Source organism: Jaculus jaculus, chromosome 22, assembly GCF_020740685.1.
Source record: "Jaculus jaculus isolate mJacJac1 chromosome 22, mJacJac1.mat.Y.cur, whole genome shotgun sequence".
Lineage (NCBI taxonomy): Eukaryota > Metazoa > Chordata > Mammalia > Rodentia > Dipodidae > Jaculus > Jaculus jaculus.
In genome coordinates, this window is record NC_059123.1 from 10,355,366 (window position 1) to 10,380,259 (window position 24,894).

The 24,894-nt window shown below is 41.6% G+C and overlaps 1 protein-coding gene across 1 annotated transcript in view; it reads right to left on the minus strand.

The window, feature by feature from the left end:
- Slc15a5 (solute carrier family 15 member 5) overlaps positions 1–24,894 on the minus strand; it is a 108,682-nt gene that overhangs the window by 17,222 nt on the left and 66,566 nt on the right. Inside the window, exon 7 of the mRNA XM_004664399.2 lies at positions 19,068–19,199. Coding sequence (XP_004664456.2) covers positions 19,068–19,199 — 132 coding nt within the window. The remainder of the gene's footprint in view (positions 1–19,067; positions 19,200–24,894) is intronic.

The following is a 24,894-nucleotide window of genomic DNA, read 5'->3' on the forward strand; positions in this document are numbered from 1 at the left end:
TTGCCTGTGAAGCCTAAGGACCCCAGTTCGAGGCTCTATTCCCCAGGACCCACGTTAACCAGATTCACAAGGGGGCGCACAAGTCTGGAGTTCCTTTGCAGTGGCTGGAGGCCCTGGCGCGCCTGTTCTCTCTCTCTCTGCCTTTTTCTCTCTCTCTGTCACTCTCAAATAAATAAAAAATGAACAAAAAAATTTAAAAAATATACAATAATGATGAGTCATGAAGAAAAAAATCATAAGGTACTTCCAATAGTTGTTGTTCAAAAGAACTTAACCTGATTTATTTAATGTTGACAAAGCAGGTTTCTTATGCCTAAGCATGGTGTGTAAAATTATATCTATTAACCTATACATATATGTAATGAGAAGACGTTGAGATCCTGAGGAAGATAAGGTGTGAATGTCTTCTGGCATCACTAATTCTAGAGAGTTCTATCCTGATAGTTACGCCAACCGTCAGAGTAAATACTAGAAACGAGGGTCAGAGCAGCACTTATCTGAAGAGATTATTTTGCTGGAAACTTAAAGAGATCGATTAAACTATGGAGACAAATGTACAAGCTTAAGAAACTTTATGCAGATAAAACAAAAACTTCTTTGCTCTACCCCAGCAACAGCCTCAGTGATGTGGAGTAATAACTCCATTCATGATTAAATGAAAAATAAAACCCATAACTTCCCGATAGTGCTCACGACAAATTTTAGGATATATCTGAAGTGAAGAAAATATTCCTGGGGTGAATTTGCGCTTCATGGACTAATGCAAAGGCTCCATGGGCTGAGGCTGGGGTGGCGTGGTAAAACTTAGGCTCAGTGTGCACAAGGCCTTGGGATTTGGGCCTCAGCGACTCAAAAGATAAAATGAGTTTTGCTCTTATATCCAAATTGAGCATTTTTTTTTTCCTAAAATTAACTTTAGACGCTACTAATTTCTTTTTTGAGGTAGAGTCTCACTTTAGCCCAGGCTGACCTGGGATTCACTATGTAATCTCAGGCTGGTTTCAAACCCACAGCATCCTCCTACCTCGACCTCCCAAGTGCTGGGATTAAAGGCGTGCGCCACCACGCTTCGCTGCTTAACTCATTTTATTAAAATGAAAAGAATTAGGTAAAAGACTAAAAGAAAGGATTCTGTAATATTGATCATTCTAAAATTCATCTAGAAGCAAAAATCACAGAGAATATTGAATAAACAAAAATAACCATAAATAGAAGTAAGATTAGTAATCACAGACATGAAAGTTACATCAAAAATTACAATAACTAAAATCATAACAATTAAAAGGACGGTGATACTAAGCTAAAACCAAGGGACAGTGGAGTAGTATAAGAAGAAGCTCCTAAGATCACCTGAGAAGTAAGAAAATGGTTAAATTGATTAACCTAATTGATTTAATTCATTAATTCAATTTATACTAAAATTGTGGAATATTTATGGTTTAAGGAACTTTTTCCAACACATGCCAAATGATCTTATGAATAGTTATTTGAAGTAGAAAATGTACTTTCTTTAGCATCAAAATGATATTCATGTGGATGAAATGTTAAATTGAAAATGTTCAACCACGAAATTTTCACAGCCATTGACAAGTGCAATAAGATTAATCCCAATGAAAACTACATGATAGATCTGGTCACATATATTAGCAAGATTTGCATAAAATAGTCATATCCAGAAAAGTAAAATAGTAAGTCAAATCTAGGAAAATATTAGCAATAAACATGATGTGACTAAACAATGGTATCCATTAATGACATAAAGAAAAATTAATGTAATAAAAATATTGCTATCTTGATAAGTACATAAGTAAATTAATAAGAAGATACAAAAAATGGACATGACTAAAAATTTCACAGACAGAAAAATGTTCCTATTTGCATTAAGAGTTTCAATTTTCATCCTAAATAATCTGAATTACAATAGCAATAGAATATAATGTTTGCCAATCAGGCTGGCACAGATCAAAATATTATGCTCAGTTGAAATAAGACATTGCAGCCTGGGGTGGTGGTGCATGCCTTTAATCCCAATACTCAGGAAGCAGAGGTAGGAGGATCACTGTGAGTTCGAGGCCACCCTGAGAATACATGTTTACCTTGATACTATTTAAACACTGAAAAATCAGAACCAGTGTAAAACATTTCATAAATATCGAGAGGTATGCGCCCCTATGCACACACAGTGGAATATACTAAGTACACAATTGTTTAAAGTGAGGTTTAATTGGTTTTACATTTTCTTTTGCAATTTCAAATGACTTAGATATATACTAGCAGTATTGAAAACAAGAAGAAAAGATGGGAACTCATATATGTTTGTTCATTAAACATTGGTCAGTTTGTCAGCCTAAATTTTCTTTTTTCTTTTTCTTTTGTTTGTTTTTTAAGGTAGGGTCTCACTCTGGCCCAGGCTGACCTGGAATTCACTATGTAGTCTCAGGGTGGCCTCAAACTCATGGTGATCCTCCTACCTCTGCCTCCTGAGTTCTGGGATTTAAGGGGTACACCATGCCCGACTTCTAAATTTTCTTTAATTTTTTTAAAAAAATTAATTTATTTGAGTTTATTTGAGAGAGGGAGACAGACAGAGAGAGAGAGAGAGAGAGAGAGAGAGAGAGAGAGAGAGAGAGAGAGAGAGAGAGAATGGGCATGCCACGGCCTCCAGCTGCTGCAAACGAACTCCAGATTCATGCACCACTTTGTGCATCTGCCTTTATGTGGGTCCTGGGGAACGGAACAGGTCACTTAGCTTTGTGGACAAGCGCCTCAACTACTGAGCCATCTTTCCACTCCTACCTCCCTTCTTTTATAACATGTGGATTTATTTCTCCACATATTGCCTTTATTGCAAAGGAAATGTACATATTGGGGGGGTTGAAGAGATGGCTCAGCGATAAAGCACTTGCAAGCATGAGCTCCTGCGTTCTGAACCCCAGCACCCCCAAAGAAAGCTGGACCCTGTGGCAGGACCTCACCCCAGTTATGCCCATGGGCACGAAGGGAGGAAGAGACAGGAGAACCTGGCACAAGCTTGGGGCCAGCTAGCTGGGTGGAAAGGTGGCTGTGAACGGCAGGAGGCCCTGACTTAAAGGAAGTAGTCGTGGTGGACCACACCTGAATGTTGTCCTCACCACTTCCTGATTACTCGCAAGCCGGGGTGTGAGTGTGGCTGCTCGCACACACTTGAGGCACACCCAAGCAAACACAAGTGTCACACGTCATCCACACACAATATCCACGCACATGCATACCAAAATCAAAACAAAGACCACCCAAGAATATTTTGAAAGCACTTTATTGAACAGCCTGGAAAAGGTCTAACCTGCAAAACATTCACTTGTGACCAGTTGAAAGGAGACAGAATGGTTCCTTCACCTCACCTCCCTGCCATCCGTTGATGTGCGGAAGGGGAGGTCTGTTATTAGCCTTAGACTGCCCCTTGGAGCCACGTGCTTGCTATGAAACTGTCCGAAGACATTCCAGAAAGCCCTAGGGCCCTAACTGGTGACATATAGCTTATCCTGTACTCTGCAATTCACTACCTTCAGCGAGATGTGCCAACTCCAGAAATCACAGACGTGCCAACCTCTGCATGCGTGGCTTTGGTCTTTGCTATACCTCATCTTGGTTTTGATTCAGAACAGATCTGTCTGTCTGGAGGAAGATACAGTCTTTCCCCTTTTGACTGGCTATTCCCTTGTATTGAGTGCAACAGAACTTTTGCAGAAAAATCTTAAAGTGTGGCTTTTGGAATGCTCTTAAAAGACAGCTTGACCTGAGCAATTATTTCCCTTAGGCTTCATTACATTATTTAAAAAGTTACTTGTCAGCACCGGTGATCTGGCAAACAGACTGCATTGTTGTGATAAAACCGGAATGGGTTTCTGCCCTGTTATATTTTAGGTACACGTTTTCCTCTACTGTAAGCTTCTTTGCTTGGGAGCAAAGAAATGTGCAATTAAAAAGATGTGCCAGCCCTTCTCCAGGGGGGAGATCTGCTTCTGTGCCATGGGAAATAAAACCCAGGCTAAGAAAAGAGCTTTGGAGTAAGAAATCCACCATTGCTATAGGGTTGTGGCAACTTATATAACTTTCTGAGCTCATTCTCCTCTTATATATGTTGGGGTTACACATATCTTCCCCCCCAAAGGATGGCGAAGATTTAGTGAAATAATATCTTCATGTGCATACAGCAAGGCCTGCATATAACTGACACTTAATAAATGTTAATTTCTTTCCTTCCTCTGTTCAGTAACCTGATTTAAATGCTTCATTTGAGATTCATAGCTCTCCTACCTGAGTTAATTTTTAAAACACATTAATTTTCATGATACCTGAAGGAAATAATACCTAACAACTGTATTCTAACTTTGACTTTTTCTATCATTTTCTTATATTTATTTAATAAGAACTCAAATTATTATTACCTTTAATTTGCAGACAAGGAAACAGAGGCGCAGAGCGGCTGAACTATTTGCCTAAAGTCAAATAAAGGAGATAGAATAAATATTTGTTGAATGAATGGATGACCTGAGATTGGGCCTCAGATCCACGTAGCTCCTCACTGCTCAGGCTCACAACGCTGCGCTTCGACTTTCATTTGCATTTCCAGTTCTTGGGAATTGTGGATAAAAATGAAGTCTGGTTGCTGTTTCCAGGAAGGGACACTGTGTCTTTCAGAATTGTAGAGAAATCATGAGGCATTGTTCCCCTGAACTGCAGAGAGAACAGGAGTGGATATTTGGCATAACAAGCTTTCTTGTAAGGGTGAGTTCATTCTCTTGAAGAGCATTGGGAGGGAAAACCCATCAAGATAGTGTGTTCTCATGATGATTTCAATGAATTATCATGGAAATGAGTTTCAGAAGAGAGGTAATGCTTTGTGATAATAGCCCGATAATGCCATTAGCTATGAACTGTAATTGTAACAGCGTTAGTCAAATGAATATATCTGATATTAATTTGAGTGTCAAATATCTCTGTAAGGTTCTTCTTGTTAATTAAACACCAGCCCTAGCATTATTAATTCAGTTTCTACCGGTTCTTGCACATAGTAGGCATCCAATATGTATTTGTGGATTGACTCTGTCAATCTTTAAGTGGAGTTCCTAAAAATAATAAAACCCCAAATTGAAATCATTTCATGGATGGGAATAAGAATTAATTACTTTCTTTTTGCCCAGTAGCTCCTTGTTTGTAAAGGCTGCTCTTTTTCAACTCAGTTTAGATAATAAAAACAGATTTCTTCCTTTCACAATTTTAGAAGGAAGCCTTTCTCATCTGTTGCATATTTGGAGGAAAAAGTCTTTTACCACAGATTCCTTCAAGTTTAGTTTCCGATCTGTGTCCCAAGATCTGTGTCCCAGATCTTGAAACCATTTTCAAACCTACGAGACATCTTGCCCACACGAAACGGAGCCTCTTGGCTTCACCGAGAACAGTCACGCATCAGATGTGGGGAATCGCTTCCCCATGATCACAACTCCAGCTGGGCTGGCTCTCAACATGAGCATCAGCCTCACCACTGGGTTTTGGAGTCCTTTTCTCTGACAGTAACAAGTCCATGTCACCTTGCTATCTTTTGGTGATTTCTTATTTTTTCTTTCTTTCTTTCTTTCCTTCTTTTTTTGGATGGGGGTGGGTGGGTTCTGTGTGACAGGTTCAGTGGTTGAGACAGGGTTTCATTCCGTAGCCCAGGCTGACCTCAAATGAGGAGCAATCCTCTTGCTTCAGCCTCCCAAGAGTGAAGATTACAGGTGTGCGCCACCACATCTGCCTTCCGGCTCCTTGTTCTCATCTCAAATCCTTTTGCTGTCATGGATGGCTTGCGGCGTACTTCATCACGAAAATTGGTTGGGGCTTCAAAGAGAGAGTCTACATCTGTCTGCATCTGCGTCCATCTTCTCTCTGTCTTGCTTTGGGGCTGGAAATAAATGTCTTCTCAGTTTCCAGCTCTTTGGGTTGATCTCTAAGTGAGCTCCAACCATCTTTCCCAAGACCTCAGTTCCATCAGCTCTCCCCTGTTCTCTTTGTCTGCTTTTCTTTTTTTTTCTTTACTTCTGCAGCTGCACCAGGAATGCTTATCACTTTAATACGCTTATGTGTATCTGAAAAGTATCTTGTATCCATGTCTATGGTCCCAGCTAAACACAGGTTCGCCAGCTACGTTTTGAGTTTCAGAGTAACAGTGAGTTACATATTGGGATGAGCATGTTTTCAATATCGCAGGAATACGTTTTATGTATGTAAGATCCCGATGCTCTACTGAATACTTCAATGCTCAACAATTATTAACTAAAAAAATTTTTTTGGTTTATTTTTATTTATTTATTTAAGAGTAACAGACAAAATGGCAGAGAGAGAGAGAATGGACGAGCCAGGGTTTCCTGCCACTGCAGACGAATTCCAGATGCGTGCGCCCCCTTGTGCATCTGGCTAACGTGGGTCCTGGGGAATCGAGCCTCGAACCAGGGTCCTTAGGCTTCACAGGCAAGCGCTTAACCGCTAAGCCATCTCTCCAGCCCAACAGTGATTAATTTTGTACCTGAAATTTAGCCTTCCAGCCACCACTCATTTATTTCCTTTTTGGAGTTTGGAGCCAAGATCTTATGCAACCGAGGGATGGCTTGAAGCTCCTTAGCCCAGGCTGGCCTTGAACTCTTGACCCTCCCACTTCAGACACCCACACGCTGAGATCCCACGCCTGTCTCAACACACCCAGCTCTGTCGCTCACCTCTTAAATCTCTTTTGGGGTGTGTGTGTGTGCTTCTGTGTGTGGGTGCCTGCATGTGTGTGTGCAGGTGCCCGTGGAAGCCAGAAACTGACAAACCTTCTAAATCGGTCCCTTTCTGCCTGATTTACCGAGGCAGGGTCTCTCAGTTGGATCCAGAGCTTCCAGCATTGGCTAGCAAGCCTCCTGGGGAAACCCTGAGTGCTGGGATAACAGGCGGGACGCCATGCCTGACCACAGCATTCTCGTGGGAACTGGGGGTGTTTTACCCACTGAACTATCTCCCTGTTCCCTAAGGCGTTATTTCTCTTTCTTTAATTTTTCGAGAGAGAGAGGGAGAAAGAGGGAGAATAGGCACGCCAGGGCCTCAGCCACTGTAATTGAACTCCAGACACTTGCGCCACCTAGTGGGCATGTGCAACCTTGCACTTGCCTCACCTTTGTGCATTTGGCTTATGTAGGATCTGGAGAGGTGAACATGGGTCCTTGGGCTTTGCAGGCAAGCAAACCGCTAAGCCATCTCTCCAGCCCCTTGCATACATTTTTTAATTTAAAAAGTTTTACAGAAAAAGAGGGCCTGGAGAGATGGCTTAGCGGTTAAGGTGCTTGGCTGCAAAGCCAAAGGACCTCGGTTCAATTCCCCAGGACCCACTTAAACCAGATGTACAACATGGCACATGCATCTGGAGTTCGTTTGCAGTGGCTGGAAGCCCTGGCGTGCCTATCCTCACCCCCCCTCTTTATTTTTGTTTCACTCAAATAAATAAATGAATTAATAAATGTATACAGGGTTGGAGAGATGATAGCTCACAAAGACTGATGACTGGGGTTCAATTTCCCAGTGCCCACATAAAGCCAGATATGCAGAGTGGCACATGCATTTGGAGTCTGTTTGCAGTAGCTAGAGGCCCTGGTGTGCCCATTTTCTCTCTCTCTTTGGAAATAAATTTTTTTTTTTAATTTTTATTAACATTTTCCATGATTATAAAATATATCCCATGGTAATTCCCTCCCTCCCCACCCCCACACTTTCCCCTTAGAAATTCCATTCTCAATCATATTACCTCCCCATTACAATCATTGTAATTACATATATACAATATCAACCTATTAAGTATCCTCCTCCCTTCCTTTCTCCACCCTTTATGTCTCCTTTTCAACTTACTGGCCTCTGCTACTAAGTATTTTCATTCTCACACAGAAGCCCAGTCATCTGTAGCTAGGATCCCCATATGAGGGAGAACATGTGGCGCTTGGCTTTCTGGGCCTGGGTTACCTGACTTAGTATAATACTTTCCAGGTCCATCCATTTTTCTGCAAATTTCATAACTTCATTTTTCTTTACCGCTGAGTAGAACTCCATTGTATAAATGTACCACATCTTCATTATCCACTCATCTGTTGAGGGACATCTAGGCTGGTTCCATTTCCTAGCTATTATAAATTGAGCAGCAATAAACATGGTTGAGCATGTACTTCTAAGGAAATGAGATGAGTCCTTTGGATATATGCCTAGGAGTGCTATAGCTGGGTCATATGGTAGATCAATCTCTAGCTGCTTTAGGAACCTCCACACTGTTTTCCACAATGGCTGGACCAGATTGCATTCCCACCAGCAGTGCAGAAGGGTTCCTTTTTTTCCACATCCCAGCCAACATTTATGATCATTTGTTTTCATGATGGTGGCCAATCTGACAGGAGTGAGATGGAATCTCAATGTAGTTTTAATCTGCATTTCCCTGATGACTAGTGACGTAGAACATTTTTTTAGGTGCTTATATGCCATTCGTATTTCTTCCTTTGAGAACTCTCTATTTAGCTCCTTAGCCCATTTTTTGATTGGCTTGTTTGATTCCTTATTAGTTAACTTTTTGAGTTCTTTGTATATCCTAGATATTAATCCTCTATCAGATATATAGCTGGCAAAGATTTTTTCCCATTCTGTAGGTTGCCTCTTTGCTTTTTTCACTGTGTCCTTTGCAGTGCAAAATCTTTGTAATTTCATTAGGTCCCAGTGGTTAATCTGTGGTTTTATTGCCTGAGCAATTGGGGTTGTATTCAGAAAGTCTTTGCCAAGACCAATATGTTGAAGGGTTTCCCCTACTTTTTCCTCTAGCAGTTTCAAAGTTTCCGGTCTGATGTTAAGGTCTTTAATCCATTTGGACTTAATTCTTGTGCATGGCGAGAGAGAAGAATCTATTTTCATCCTTCTACAGATATTTATCCAGTTTTCAAAACACCATTTGCTGAAGAGGCTGTCTCTTCTCCAATGAGTATTTTTGGCATTTTTATCGAATATCAGGTGGCTATAGCTACTTGGGCTTACATCTGGGTCCTCTATTCTGTTCTACTGATCTACATGTCTGTTTTTGTGCCAGTACCGTGCTGTTTTTGTTACTATGGCTCTGTAGTATAGGTTAAAATCAGGTATGGTGATACCACCAGCCTCTTTTTTGTTGTTCAGTATTATTTTAGATATTCGAGGTTTTTTATGATTCCAAATGAATTTTTGGATTGTTTTTTCTATTTCCATGAAGAAAGCCTTTGGAATTTTGATAGGGATTGCATTAAATGTGTAGATTGCTTTAGGTAAGATTGCCATTTTCCCGATATTGATTCTTCCAAGCCAGGAACAAGGGATGTTTCTCCACTTTCTAGTGTCTTCTGCAATTTCTCGCTTGAGTGTTTTAAAGTTCTCATTGTATAGATTCTTTACCTCCTTGGTTAGGTTTATTCCAAGGTATTTTATTTTTTAAAATTTTTAAATTTTTTAAAAAATTTACAAAAATGTATGTAACATGTGGTATGTGTGTGTGGAGTGTACATGTATGCATGTGACTGACCTGTGTGTGTGCATGTGGAGGCCAGAGGAAGGTATTAAGTGTTCCCTATTGCTCTTCTGCCTCATTACCCTGAGACAAAGCATCTCACTGAACCCAGAGAGCATCATTTTTTGGTAAGAGAAGAACTTCTTCCTGCACGAAACATTCTCCAGTCTAAAACAATCTGGGTTCTGCTCCCAGAACTGGCTCTGATTAATGCGATTGCAAACTACAATGTAGCTAAATCTTACGGGTATTTTCATCCTGCTTGTGTTCATAGAGACATTTGACACCATTCTCCTGCTTGAAACCATCTCTTCTTCTTAAATTTTTTATCTAGAGAGAGAGAGAGAGAGAGAGAGAGAGAGAGGGAGCGCGAGCGTGCCAGAGGGAGAGAATATGGGTGTGCCAGGTCTCTAGCCACTGCAAATGAACTCCAGATACATGTACTACTTTGTGCATCTGACTTTATGTGGGCACTGGGGAACTGAACCCAGGTCATTGGACTTTGCAGGCAAGTGCCTTAAGCGAGCCATCTCTCTAGCCTGAAACCATCTCTTATAGACAGTGAATACACACACACACACACACACACACACATATATATACACACATATGTGTATGTGTATAAATATATGATTGTACATACATCTATATATATATGCATATATGTGTATATATACATATATTTGTGTATATGCACATACATACTCGTGGATTATATATATGCATCATATATATAATGAATATATTCTGCTCCCCCCCCCACTGACTAGTACAGTGTCTTTCTTTTTTTAGGCAGGCTGTTTCCTCTTCCATCCATGCTCTTACATTGAGCACTTCAGACTCCCTTGGAGTCTCTTTCTCCTCATTAAAAAAAAAAAAATTTCTTTTCATTTATTTATTTGAGAAAGAGAGAGAGAGAATGAGAGAATAGGCACGCCAGGGCCTCTAGCCACTGCAAATGAACTCCAGATGGATGTGCCACCTTGTATATCTGGCTTACATGCATCCTGGGGAATTGAACCTGGAGATTCTTTGGCTTTGCACGCAAATGCCTTAACTGCTAAGCCATCTCTCCAGCTCTCTCCTCATTCTTAATATTCACTGTAGACAATCTTAATATTCACTCGAGATGATTTCCTTCAGTTGTATGGTTTCAAATGTTATTTTTGTGCCAATGATTCTTGTATTTATATATCTAGCCAAGGTCTTTTATCCCCACTGATGTGTAGACGTTTCTATTTAGATGCCTTATGGTTATGCCAAAAGGAATGTGTTAAAAAGTGAATGGGTGACAAAATCTACGATGCATTCTTTTTCTCAGTCTTCTCCATTTGCAAGTGGAATTTGGTCCCCCCCCCCCCCCCCCCCCCCCGGCCGTTGCGCATGGAGGCCGGTGTGCTTCTGTGATTCCGCTGCCTCCACTGCGTCCCCTCCCACGTCCTGACTTTAACAGCGCCACGGAGCAGTGACATTGCACTTTCCATTCACATCCTGCCATGGGCCTGCCTCCTTTCTGGTCCACCAAGGCCTCAGCTTCCCTGGGTGACTCAGATCCTTACTGCTTCTCCCAAAGCCTTTTTCTCTTCCAACATCCAAAGTGAGCTTCCTAAAGCGCCAGCAGACCCTGCCTGTCACCTGATGCCTGTAGGATTCCTATTTACATTCGAGTTAAAAGGCAGACTCAGGCTGGAGAGATGGCTTAGCGGTTACGTGCTTGTCTGTGAAGCCTAAGGACCCTGGTTCGAGGCTCGATTCCCCAGAACCCACCTAAGCCAGATGGACAAGGTGGCGCATGCATCTGGAGTTCGTTTGCAGTGGCTGGAGGCCCTGGCGTGCCCATTTTCTCTCTCTCTGTCCCTGCCTCTTTCTCTCTCTGTATGTCTGTCACTCTCAAATACATAAATAAAAATAAACAGAAAAACCCCTTAGAAAAACAGAAGGCAGTCTCTGTAAGCCAGAGATCCTATGTGATTTTTGCCTGTGACTAAATCCCCAACTTGATTGCATGCTAACTTCTTCATTTCTGCACATTTTAAGCTCTTAACTTTTTTTCTTTTCTTTTTCTGGGCTTCCTCCCATACCTATCAATTCCCTACTTCTGGGTTTTGTTATAGGGAATGTTTACCACAGATAGATTGTTCCTATGTTGATCATGCTAAATGTTGCATGGTGTCCTATTTATGCCTTCAACGCCATTTCCAGGTACTTTCCATGTGGCTGTGCCTATGTCTTTGAATCTACATACACCTATAACTTTACCATGCAAAGGAGGCTCTCTTAATGGTACGGGTCTATAAGGCCATGAAGAATCTCGGGCACTGGTTAATTTCATCATATTCAAAGCTCACCTGAAATTGACACTGAGCATGACAGCCAAGCTTGGTGTTTACAGAACACATTTCTTTGCTGAAGGCTGATTGAAATGCCACAGCAAACCATCACAGCCAGCACACACCTAGCCCACCTGGAAGACACTGATGTATAATTAGAGAAGCCATCACCTTTGCATACTATCAGTTACCTGGTGGTGTCTTTGAGTTTCCATGAGAATCTTGGAAGGCAAGTTATTTGCGACACCAGTTTAGAGGGACAGCCACAGCTCACAAAGATGGAGGAACAGGGTTAAATTACAGGCCTCTCTGCCCTTCCTGACTCCTGCAAGTCAACAGCAATGGTTAGCTCCTGTCTATAGTCTAAATGGGTAATAGGAGTTCGTCTTCAAGTTGACGCTGCAATGGATCAAATGTCCTTGCAGGGATTTCCGTTTGCTACAGTTCATCTCACCACTGTGAGAGCAGGACTCTGCTTCGGACTCGGATGGGCCACGAGTGGCATTTGCCTGTAGGAGCTGCAGGGCACCTGTCTGCTTGCCCACCTCTACAGCTGAAAATCCACACACTCGAGACGTGTGAGAAGTTAGAGACCAGTTATAGGTCTGAAACCTAAGCAACATATTTCTTAAACAAAGAAAAAAAAATAACTTGGGCCTATGAAATCCAGTCAAATACTTTTCCAGATGCATAAATATTTTCTCTTTTCATGTCGATTGTAACTTGCAAATGTCTGTTTCCAGCGACTGGGTGATTCGCGCTGACAAGGCTGTCAGTGGCCTCGTTGTCGTTGATATTTAAATGAGGATTTAAAAAGACCCTGTTTTTTTAAATTTAAAATGATCCTGATTTGAATTAAACAGCTGCCCTCTGCACCTTTCATGAATGGTGGGGGGCTGGTGGCGCTAGCGAGGACCAAGGACACAGCTTGACCTCTTGATTCGGACCGAGCACCCCTTCCCTTGCAAGCATTTCGGTTGTTTGCATCACCTGTAAGTCCATAACCAAGATGTCACTTTTCACTGGATTTCTGTTTTGTTATTTTTGTCAAAAGGCAAGTTCAAAGTCATGCATGTGAGAAAAATTGATCTTGTTCCTAATGGGATAGAGTGGAAATAAGCAGTTTGACTGACTCTTTTGCTCCCTTACATTAGCATTGCTACTTTTAGATAAACTATTCCTGAAGTGATTAGTGTGGGTGGATGGGTTTAGTCTTGTATCTTCTCCTTTAAAGCACTCAGCGTGAGATCCCAGAAGGATCGGTTTTCTCACTTGTACTGAAAATGTCACTCTAACAGCTATCTGTCTGCACAGTCAAGTTTTGAGAAATCTTTTGAATTTACCGCATTCACACCATTTCTCCATCACAGTGCTAAAAATGACTAATGCAGCCTGGAGACTGGAAGACTGTGAGAGCTGATTTCTTTCCCAATCTCTCTCTGTGTCACCCGCCCCCTCTCCTTCTCCCCCCCTCCGTCTCTCTCTCTCTCTCTCTCACACACACTTATGTTCCCATACGTTCACATGCTCAGCTTACACGAATCTTTAAAGGTTAAGATTATTCTAAAGGCTAAGTGAAATGTTATAGGGAGTCAGGTGCCTAAAATTACGCTTATAATGTTCATCTTATTAGGGTCAGTTTTATTTAATAAATTCATCAGATTGTTTGACTGGTATCATATTTGACAATTTTATACTTAAAATAACCCCTGGCATTGAACCTTTGAAATGCTTTATTGAGTTTTGTCCTCTGATCATCTTTGAGAAAAGTGGAAATAATCATCCCCACTTTTAATCAAGCAGAAACAGTTGCACAGGGATGACTTGCCCCAAATGATGCTTGTGGTCAAAGGGCTGTTCTTTATGGGGGACCCTAATTAGGCACTATAAGCCAGTATAGGATCACAAGAACAAATCATTTAAAAGAACCTTGTTCCCTTTCTTGAAGAATAACATTCTGACGTATAACGGGACTGTCACAGAAAAATGTGCAACTGATTGCTCTACAAGATAGAAATCCAAGTTAACTTTTGAAGGTAACTTAGTTTTATGGCTGCAAATGAAATACAGTTACACATTTTACTTCAGACAATACACTGGGTATAAATAGGAAATTAATCTGATTGCAGGTTTCAAGAATATGAGATCCTTTAAAACCTAGTTTGCTTTTTACATTATTAGTAAGTTTTAAGTAACACTCATTAAGGACTTCAGAATATTTTTTTAATTGGAAAAAAAAATCCCTGCTTATGTGATAAATTTAAATAAATGCTAAATAAGGAACCTAACCTGTTTGAAAACATGTCATATTAGAAAGGAATGTGTGATTCATTTCTGCATGATACATGTAACAGGACCACAGCCAAGACAGTCCCTCAGAGTGAACCAATGTTGATGAAAAATAATTGAGTGTTAGATCACTTAGTGATTTTAATAGGTAGAAGGATACATTCTTGTTTCGAAATTTTGTGGGAAAGTGACTTAAGACAGAATTTGTGTGTGACATGCATTATGTATGTTCTGAGTCCCAATTTACACATAGAAACTGAGTCACTTCAGTAACTGTTTTGAGGGAACTCTATGTTATATAAGTCTTCACTTTTAACTTGGACAGAATTTATTCTAGCTGAGCCATAAGTGTTGATGTGTAAACTTGGTTTGATTAAAGATTTTTTTTTTTTTTTTTTTTTACCAAATAAAAAATGTCCAACTCTCAGACAAAAATCTATGATGTCATTAGGGAGTGATCAGGATGTGTGTGGACTGAATGGGGGTAATTAGGACAGTTGGGAGCTGATTACATACGAGGGGGAAGAAGGTTAGCTGATTGTCATTAACTTGCAACGAGGTCTGTGGGAACTCTCCGTAAGGCTCTATTTTCAGTCCTGTCCAATTCCACATTTTTATCAATTACCTGGAAGGAATCTAGGAACTTGCTTACTGAATCTGCAGACAACACGAAGAATAAAGGTTAGGAATTCAGTGGATGACAGAATCAAGTTCCAAAAACGTCTATTATTTAGGATGATGGGTTGACATTTATTAAGAAGAAAGTTAAGGTCCTGCATGTAATTAGAGAGAAACTGATGAGTGGAGCCGAAGGGGAACAGCTGCCAGAAACAATACAAAAGGTTTCAGGTTTTAATTGACCATAAGCTTGATGCAATTGCTGAAAAAGTCAGCGCCGTCTCTTGGGAGAGGAAGAGAGGGGTGGGCGAGGCGGAAGGAGGAGGAAGAAGAAGAGGAGAGAAGAGAGAGGCGTGATAAATGTCCTACATGTACCCATCTTGAATATTGTGTTTGGTTTTAGAAGCCATATTTTGAGAGAGATACTAACTAAACCAATGTTTGTTTAATGGATAAAGGATGAGCGTGATAGATCAGGAGATCACATAGCATGTAAACAAAAGTAGTAGCGGGGATGATGATAGAAATCTTTATTAAGCAATTACTGGGGTACTAATTACTTAGTTTCTTTATTTTTTTTAATATTTTATTTATTTATGTGCAAGTAGAGAGGGAAGGAGGGAGAGGGAGGGAGTGCTGAAGAGAGAGAATGAGGAAGAAAGTAGGCATGCCAGGACCTCTTGCTACTGCAGAGGAATCTCAGGTGCCTGCGCCACTTGGTGCATCTTACTTTACGTGGGAACTGGGGGCGTTTGGTTTGGCTTCGCAAGCAAGTCCCTTTAACTGCTGAGCCATCTCTCTACCCCAGTTGCTTAATTTTTAGAACAACATGGCAAATCATTTATTATTATGACAGACACGGACATGGAGTACAAAGTGAGACTCTGGATTTTCACTGAGGTGGTCTGACTGCAGACTCTATTATTTCTCCAAATATTTTTCAAATGTCTGAAGTGTTGGTATGTGGTTAAAGCATCATATTTGCCCTATGGCATGCAGTTAACTTCTGCAGGCTAGGCTAGGCTTCTATCTCTGAGCAGAGAGTTTGTCTGGACACTAAGAGATGATACATCTTCAGTCTTTATGGGGCCGTGTTAGATTGGATATGGTCTGAGTATTAACTAACCCTGAGATTCTAATTTCCTGGGACATGGTTTGATGTTACATAATTGCATTATGAATAGAAAGTGAAAAACCTTGAAGAAGTAAGTCAAATGAATAACAATTTTAAGTGGTGTAAACTTGAGCACAAAGTTAGAAATTGCCTTATGCTACATCCCATTTTGATAAGATGCTTTTTGGTTACTTCCTGTTTAAGGTGACCAAAACATTGCTAAGGTTATAAAAACCTTTGTTTCTCTATCTTCTGCTATGTCTAGAATATGACCAGTGTTATGTACAGCTCCGTAGTGAGGTGATGTTACAGAATTAAAGTGTCATTGCAGACTTCTGCAGTAGCTTGGTGTGTTGCCGTGCTTGGAGAAACAGCTCTCTTGCAGAAGCAAGTTGTGGAATTGTGATCACTGGAGTACTTTATTTTTTTTTCCTGCCTTAATTATTACATTTCAAAAACAAGGATAATGATTATTATCTTCAGAAAATGTTGTAATATAATATAAGATAATGGATATGAAAGCTCTTGCAATACTATACAGATTTTCAATAAAAAATAAGTTTTTAATGAAATGTTTTTCCAGGTCCAATTATATCTAATAAGGAATTTGTCAGACCTGGTTCTTAAGAGATAATGCTACTTTTTTTTCTAAATATCTTGGAGCTCTTGGAGAGTCTTTGTTATGCGTGGTGGGCACCTTAGAGCTCACATACTGATTCATGCTAATAGGAGGTCACTGTTCATGTAACTGAGATGACTCAGAATGGGGATTGGCCATTCATGGACACCAGACATGATTAGAGCTAGGGGCTTTGAGCCGGGGGGTGTTCGCCGAGATCCTAGGGAGGGAGGATGGAGACTGTGGCCAATGTGTTACCTTCGGTGCTTCTCCCTGTGGCTCATTCCAATTTGCATTCTTTGGTTTAAACAAAACAATAATCAAAATTACTGGGGCCAGGATCTAGCTCAGGGGATAGGGTGCTTGCCTGGCATGGGCCAAGCCTTGGGTTCAGTTCCTAGTATAGTATAGTATAGTTCAGCATAAAACTGGTCATGGTGGTGCATGCCTGGAATTTAAGCACCACGTAGGTGGTGGAGACAGGAGGGTCATGAGGTCAAGATCATCATTGCCTATCAAGTGAGTTCAAGGCCAGCCTTGACTCTATGAGACCCTGTTTGGGCGAAGAGAAAATATGCAGTGCTTTCTGAGTTCTGTAATTACTCTAACAAATTACTAGCCCCAAGTGAGTTTGTAGGAGAAGCCCACGTTTACAGCCAGATTGTCAGATGTGCTGATGGCTCAGGTTTAGTGAAGGCAGCTTAGGTGCAGCCCCACTTGTGGCTGTCCTTTAACAGAAGAAGCCAGAGACCCCTCGACACCACTGCCCTTGTCAGTCACTCAAAGTAGAAATGCCCCTGGCCTCTCTCCTCCTCCAGGACTAACGCAATCACGCCCTCAACCATCTCCTCCTAATAGTTGGAACCACGTCAAGAGTCTTTCAGGATAAACATTTTAAAATATATTTTATATTTATTTATTTTTATTTATTTATTTGACAGAGGGAAAGAGAGAGAGAGGAAAGAGAGAGAGAAAATGGGCACACCAAGGCCTCCAGCCACTGCAAATGAACTCCAGACGTGTGTGCCCCCTTGTGCATCTGGCTAACGTGGGTCCTGGGGAATCGGACCTGGGTACTTTGGCTTTGCAGACAAATGCTTTAACCACTAAGCCATCCCTCCATCCCTATATTTATTTATTTATTTATGAGAGAGAGAGAGACAGAGAGAGAGAGACAGAGAGAGAGACAGAGAAATAGAGAATGGGCAAGCCAGGACCTTCAGCCACTGCAAATGAACTCCAGATGCATGCACCACCTTGTGCATCTGCCTTACGTGGGATCTGGGGAACCAAACCTAGGCTAGGCTTCACAACAAGCTGCTTAACCACTAAGTCATTTCTCCAGCCCCTGAATATTTTTTTTTTAAAGCTTGTGGATTATGGACTGAATAGATGGCTCAGCAGGTAAGGGGACTTGCTTGCAAGTCTGATAAGCAGACTTTGATCCTTTCGGTACCCATGAAGCTGGCTGCAAAGTGGCACATGAGTCTGTAATCCCAACACTCCCACAGCAATGGGAGGTGGAGTTGGGACAGTCTGAAAGGTCACAAGCAGCAGTGGCCAAACAAGGGACCCTTTCTCAAGAGAAGGTGGAAGAGGAGAAACATGACAACTTTGTCCTCTGACATCCACGCTGTGCCATGCCACACACACCCAGACCTCATGTACACACATCATCATATACCTGCACACGTACAGTTTTTAAAACCTGTAAAAATCAAGCTTGTGAATTTTAAAAAGAGAACCAAAGGTGTTTCACGGTAACCACTCATCAAGATTACCATCCTGTCTGCTTTTTTCCCACCCACATGCTTAACAAGATTAATGCAAGTGAATTTTTCAGATTGCACATAGTTCTGTCCAAAATCTCCGTTGGGAAAATTTTCCAAATCATTTGACATTTAACTCATGACATCTCTTTGGTTTTAGAGACAAATTTGGAGTGACTCGAGAGGAAAACAGACTATATAGGTTTCCCGCGGTCCTATGTGAGTGTAGATGCCAACCCTTCTACACGTTGTCCTTGCCAGCTGCCAACCACTACTGAACATTAAAAGCTCATTAAAAGACTGATGTGGCTGAGTGTGGTGGCACACACCTTCAATCCCAGCACTCGGGAGGCAGAGGTAGGAGGATCGCCGTGAGTTCAAGGCCACCCTGAGATGACAGAGCTAATTCCAGGTCAGCCTGGACTAGAGTGAGACCCTACCTCAAAAAACCAAAGAAAAAAGACCTGTTGTGAATATGAATATGATGACCAGTTCCCTTTAAAGCACTTAAAAAGACCGCAGGTAAGAGTCTCTTGAGAAGTGACATTCTGTAATTACCTCCTCCTATCAAAAGAAAAACAATTCCCCGAAATTAATGAATACAGAAAGAGTTTAGTTCCTATCTTAATTCTATCTTAATTGCAAAAGTGGATCAATTAAAAGGGGGAAAAAAAGACAGCACTGGCAAAGCCCATCTCTTAAGGTTCTGCCTCCTGTTTCCCTAGTCATCCGCTCTACCAGTAGAAGCAAACGATGGACCTTCTGTTACCTTCTGAGACCAGATAAGCCACCTCCACCAGCAGCGCCCCCGTGAACGCAGCGAGTCCGTGGAACAGGGCCGACAGGCTCATGGACACTCCTCGGAGGGTGCTGGGAACAAAGCTGTGGGCCAGTACAGAAACTGGAAGAAAGAGAAGATGTCAGCTTTCAACCTTCTCCCTAAATCACTTTCACAGCCGACAACATTCAAATTAATGTTGATCGAACATCAAAGAAAATTGACTAGAAGTTATTAGAAATTAAGTAATTAGATTAAAATTAAAAGAACATTCATTAACACAGTCAATATTTGGGTTGGACCTTGTCAAGGTCACTCTACAGATAGACAGTGATATAAGTTACAGATACCTTCAACAACAGAAAAAATTATGGTAAAATATCAACCTATGTAGCTATAAGAAAAACTAGATTACTTTGCCAGTGAATGTCCAATATATTCACCCAAATATCCCTCAAAATTGAATATTTCTTGGCTGGAGATGGGTTTTATTTTTAAAGTCACTTTTCTGCAAATCCTAAGGACCCAGGTTCGACTCCCCCGAACTCACATAAGCCAGATGCACGTGGCGGTACATGTGCCTGGATTTCACTTGCAGTGGCCGGAGGCCCTAGCACACCCATTTTCTCTCTCTTTTAAATAAATAAATAAATAAATACATTAAAGATTGAATATTTCTGATAAATTTTGGATGGAGGTGAAGTCTGCACCAGGTATTACCATGACTATCCATGAGATACATGGTCCATTCGGAGACTCTAAACCATTAGGTTCTATATGGAACACTTGAATTTGTCATAAGAAATTTGCACAGAAGTCCAGATGGACCCTGGAGTTAACCAAGAGCCTAGTACAATCTTGTGACAAGCACCTGTCATCTCTGTAGACTTAAGTAGGGCTGATTGATGCTCCCGACCCTCACTGCCCTCCTCTGCGATGTATATTGCAGAGTTGCTGAGACACTAACCTGCCGCAGCATGCTAAAGCGCACTGCAGGTGTTAGTAAAGGCTGGCCCCCTTGCACAGTATTTACCTTACCAAGTCAAATACTTACTGTGTGTGCAAGGCACTATGCAAAGCCCTTTATATATGTAGCTCCATTTTTAGTTTTAGTTTCTGGGTTTTCAAGGTAGGGTCTCACTTTGGTCCAGACTGACCTGGAGTTAACTATGTAGCCTCAGGGTGGCCTTGAACTCACGGCGATCCTCCTACCTCTGCCTCCTGAGTGCTGGGATTAAAGGCGTGCGCCACCGCGCCCTGCTATGTAGTCACATTGCTGAAGCACTAGACGTCTAAAATGTTGTCTTCTAAGTCGTGAGTGGGATTCTAGAAATGACAGTGGCCCCAGGTGGAGCAAATATTATAAGATGATTCAAAAGAAAAGTAACTGGGGGGGGAAGTAACTGGGGCTGGAGAGATGGTTTAGCAGTTAAGGCGATGGTTTAGCAGTTAAGGCATTTGGCTGTGAAGCCCAAGGACCCAGGTTTAATTCCCCAGGACCCACATAAGCCAGATACACAAGGTAGCACATGTATCTGGAGTTTGTTTGCAGTGGCTGGAGGCCCAGATGTGCCCATTCTCTCTATCGCCTCTTTCTCTCTCTCACTCACTCAAATTAAAAAAAAAAGTAACTAAGATAGAATCTTTTTTTAAAAAGTCATAAATGGATGAAAATAAGTACACACGGGCTGGAATGGTCTAGTGGGGTAAAGGGAGATGGACTGAGGAGAGAGGGCATGGCGGGAGGGTTGATGAAAACTAGAGGATATGAGTAAGTCATGTGGAAACTTCTTTGGTAGCATATATATATGTAGATATACTTTTTAACACATGTATGTTATATATATGATATATGATATATATATATACACATACATACATACATACATACATATATACATATATAATATATGTTAAAATAGAGACTTTTGACAGAAATATCCTGCAGGGATATAAGTGCTATGTGTAGAAGCTATAGGTTTTCACAGAACATTTTCAGTGCTGGGCTGGGACACCTCCTGTTGATGTGTTGGCCAGTGAGGCCCCCAAGGTTCCCAGAACAATATAGCCAACTGCCAAAGTTCTTGGTTGCCCACCAAAACTAAATGGTAAGGAAGCTATTGCTAAGGATACCACAAGGCCTCAGTTGCAGGACACTGAGAAATCAAGCCAGAACTGAACTGGAAGCCTCCTTCCTTCGGCCAGTGGTCATTAAGTGCTAGAAAGTACTATGTGGCCTGTTGGAGGAAAAAAAAAAAAAGTCTTCAGCAGTCTTACCTAGCAGTGGACCTTGATGAATTATACAACTGGCCAGCCAGGCAAGATGTCCCTACTGGTGCAAGAGTGGTATGTCTGTTACGGGCTAACCAACTGTTCTTGATTCCTATTTGGAATCTGCTCCATGGGGGAATTCATGCCCAATACTGAAAATCTGCTCAGAAGCTGATGGCTGGGAGGGTCACACACCTTAGCGGGAAAGTTACTCCAGTTGTTTGGCTGTACAGGTGTGCCAGGCTCACCACGTTGCCCTCTGAACACCTATGCTGATGGCACATATTAGTGCCACTCTCCCTCTCGATTGGAGAAGTCTCTTGTGTCAGAAGACAGTGGCTGCTGGAGAGATGTAAAACTCATCAAAGTGCTGAGAAGAGGTGACAGGACAGCCGAGTGTTCAGCACTTAATGAGACGTCTCAAACGCCACCCTCGAGGCTCAGGAACCAAAGAGGAAGACGTGGCAGAAAGGATGTAAGAGCCAAAGGATGGCGAGGTGTACTTTGCAATGCTGTCTCACAGACATAAAGTGGCTGTTGTATTCATGGCCTCACACTGGCTGTCATTAACTGCATAAGACCTGCATAATATTGGGTCCACCAATAGGCTGGTAAGGCTAATGGAGGTGTGTGTGGGGGGAAGAGAGACATCAATATAGAAGGAATAGCAGGAAAAAAGTGGAGGTTCAGTGTAGGGCTTTAGGGGAGCAGAACATAAGCAGGTGGATTATGTACTTTTTAAAATATTTTATTTTTATTTATTTATTAATTTGACAGAGACAGGGGAGAGAGAGAGAGAGAGAATGGGTGCTCCAGGGCCTCCAGCCACTGCAAAAGAACTCCAGGCATGTATGCCCCCCTTGTGCATCTGGCTAATGTGGGTCCTGGGAAATCAAACCCGGGTCCTTTGGCTTTGCAGGCAAATGCCTTAACTGCCAAGCCATCCCTCCAGCCCAGGTTACGTAATCTTTAAAAACTATTTTTATTTGTTTATAAGCAGAGAGAGAGAGAGAGAGAGAGAGAGAGAGAGTGAAGAGGGATAGAGAGCATGGGCGTACCAGGGCCTCCAGAAGCTGCAAATGAACTCCAAATGCATTGCCATTGTGTATCTGGCTTTACGTGGGCACTGTGGACTTGAACAGCAGTTCTTAGGCTTTGAAGGCAAGCACCTTAACCACTGAGCCATCTCTCCATCCCTATGTAATTTTTTAAATAAAGTTTTATAAAATTAAAAAATAAGTACACAGAATTCTACATATGTCATATTAACAAGACCATATTAAAATATGCATGACAACTTTCAGAATACCTGTTATAATATTTGATATTTACTGTGATATTTGAGTGTTACTTCCAAATGATGTGACAGGGAGGGAGAAAAAGCATGAAAATTATGGTAAAGATGGGACATGATTTAAATTTTTATTTTTATGTGAGAGTGACAGAGAGAGAAAGAGGTAGAGAGAGAAAGAGAGAAAGAGAGAAAATGAGCATGCCAGGACCTCCAGCCATTGCAAACAAACTCTAGATGCATGTGCCCCCTTGTGCATCTGGCTTACGTGGGTCCTGGGGAATCGAGCATCGAACGAGGGTCCTTAGGCTTCACAGGCAAATGCTTAACCACTAACCCATGCAGCCCCGTGGGACATGTTTTGCATGAGTTGATACAAGCTGTGCTATGTGCAGAAAAAAAAAAAAAATTAAAGTCATTAAATAACATTAACAGTCTTGGTTCTGAGTGATTGAATTCTTGGATTTCTCATTTTCTTCTTGTTTGGTACTTTGTAATTTGTTTTACAATGAGATCATCACTAAATATTAGAGGACATTAAATAAAGTAGATAGTAGGAATTAGATGTACTGTAAACAATAAACCTTTCAGGTTTTTTGTCTACAATTAAAAAAAGAGGACTGGAGAGATGGATTAGCAGTTAAGTGCTTGCCTGTGGAGCCTAAGGACCCAGGTTCAAGGCTCGATTTCCCAGAACCCACATTAGCCAGATGCACAAGGTGGCACATGCATCTGGAGGTCGATTTTAGTGGCTGGAGGTCCTGGCCCACTCTCTCTCTCTCTCTTTCTCTCTCTGTCTGTCTCTCTTAAATAAATCAATAAAAATAAACAAAAATTATAATTAGAAAAGTTTTTGCCACCGCTTATAGTTACCTACTCATTGGTGGGACAAAGCACCTGACCAGAAACAGTTGATGGAAGGAAAGTTTATTTATTTATTTATTTGTCTACTTTTTATTCTAGTCTCAAGGGGAAGCTCCATGATGGCATGGGGACAGCACAGCATGACCAGAGGCTGGACGTCACAGTGGACAACAGCAGCGGATGAGTGAGCCGAACTCTAGCCAAGGGGAGCTGGCTACACCACCCATCAGTCCACCCTCACGACACACCTTCTCCAACAAGAGTCCACCTCCCAAATTTCCATCGGCCAGGAACCAAGCATTCCAGACACATGAGTTCATGCAGGACACCTAATTCAAACCACCAACCTCTCCTTCCTCTGAGGAATATTTCTTTCTCATCTTGTACTTTATCCTAGGGAAAAAAAAAACAACCCTGCATTTGTTCAGTACTAATACATAACGCAGAGGTATTATTCGGTTTCCTTCCTACATGGTGTAACGCTCTGTTTTATTTCCTAGGTGTCCCCCATATGTTTCATGTATTTGCATAACAGATATTTAAGGGAGATCCTACTTGTGCTTCAGGTAAAGTGTGGAGTTCTGGGCAGAGGACAGAAAATGGTGACTGCTTATCTTCTCTAGACCGAAAGCTCTGGAAGGACAAAGGCACACATGCACACTGCTTGGGGGTGTCCTGAACAGGTTCTCGGCTGTGCACGTGCTGACTGGAATGAAGATAATAGCCGGGATGGGAATCTGCTCTGGAGAAGGGCATCCAGCGCCGGGGTCCCAGGCACCACAGCTCCTCCGTGCAATGGACATCGCCGGCAGGAGCTTGAGGCCATGCTTTCCAAGATTTTCTCGAAGGTTCAAAAGAGAGTACCGGGCTCACCCAGAAGAGGCTTTGGGAAGAACTGATTCACACTTGGAGAAGGCATTCGAACGTTCCTCTCCATAAATACAGAGACAATGGGCAGAAAGACTACGTGGGACTGTTTCTTTCCCAGAGAAGAAGGCAGAATGGATAAGCCCATTATTACTCTGCTCCTGAATTATTAATCCATGCTTTTCTCTTGCTAGATCCTCTGATACAGTGTATAATTCATGAACACACTTTGCCAGCTCTCTGCCTGCTGGTTAATCTCTCTTTGGTGTCATTTTAGTCGTTTTTTTTTTTTTTTTTTTTGAAAGCCTCCAACTTCCCTGTTATAGAACTTGTCTTTTCAAGTCCTCAAATCTCCATATTTCAGGCACCTAATTTTATGTTGTGATCTTTTGTCAGTGTAATGATCATCAACCTGACTTCAGGCTCTGAGGTCTCCTTGTAGCCCATCAGGGGACAGATATTATCAATAAGTCAGTCACTATTCCAAAATTCCCATTATATCACAAAGTCACACACACAAATAAT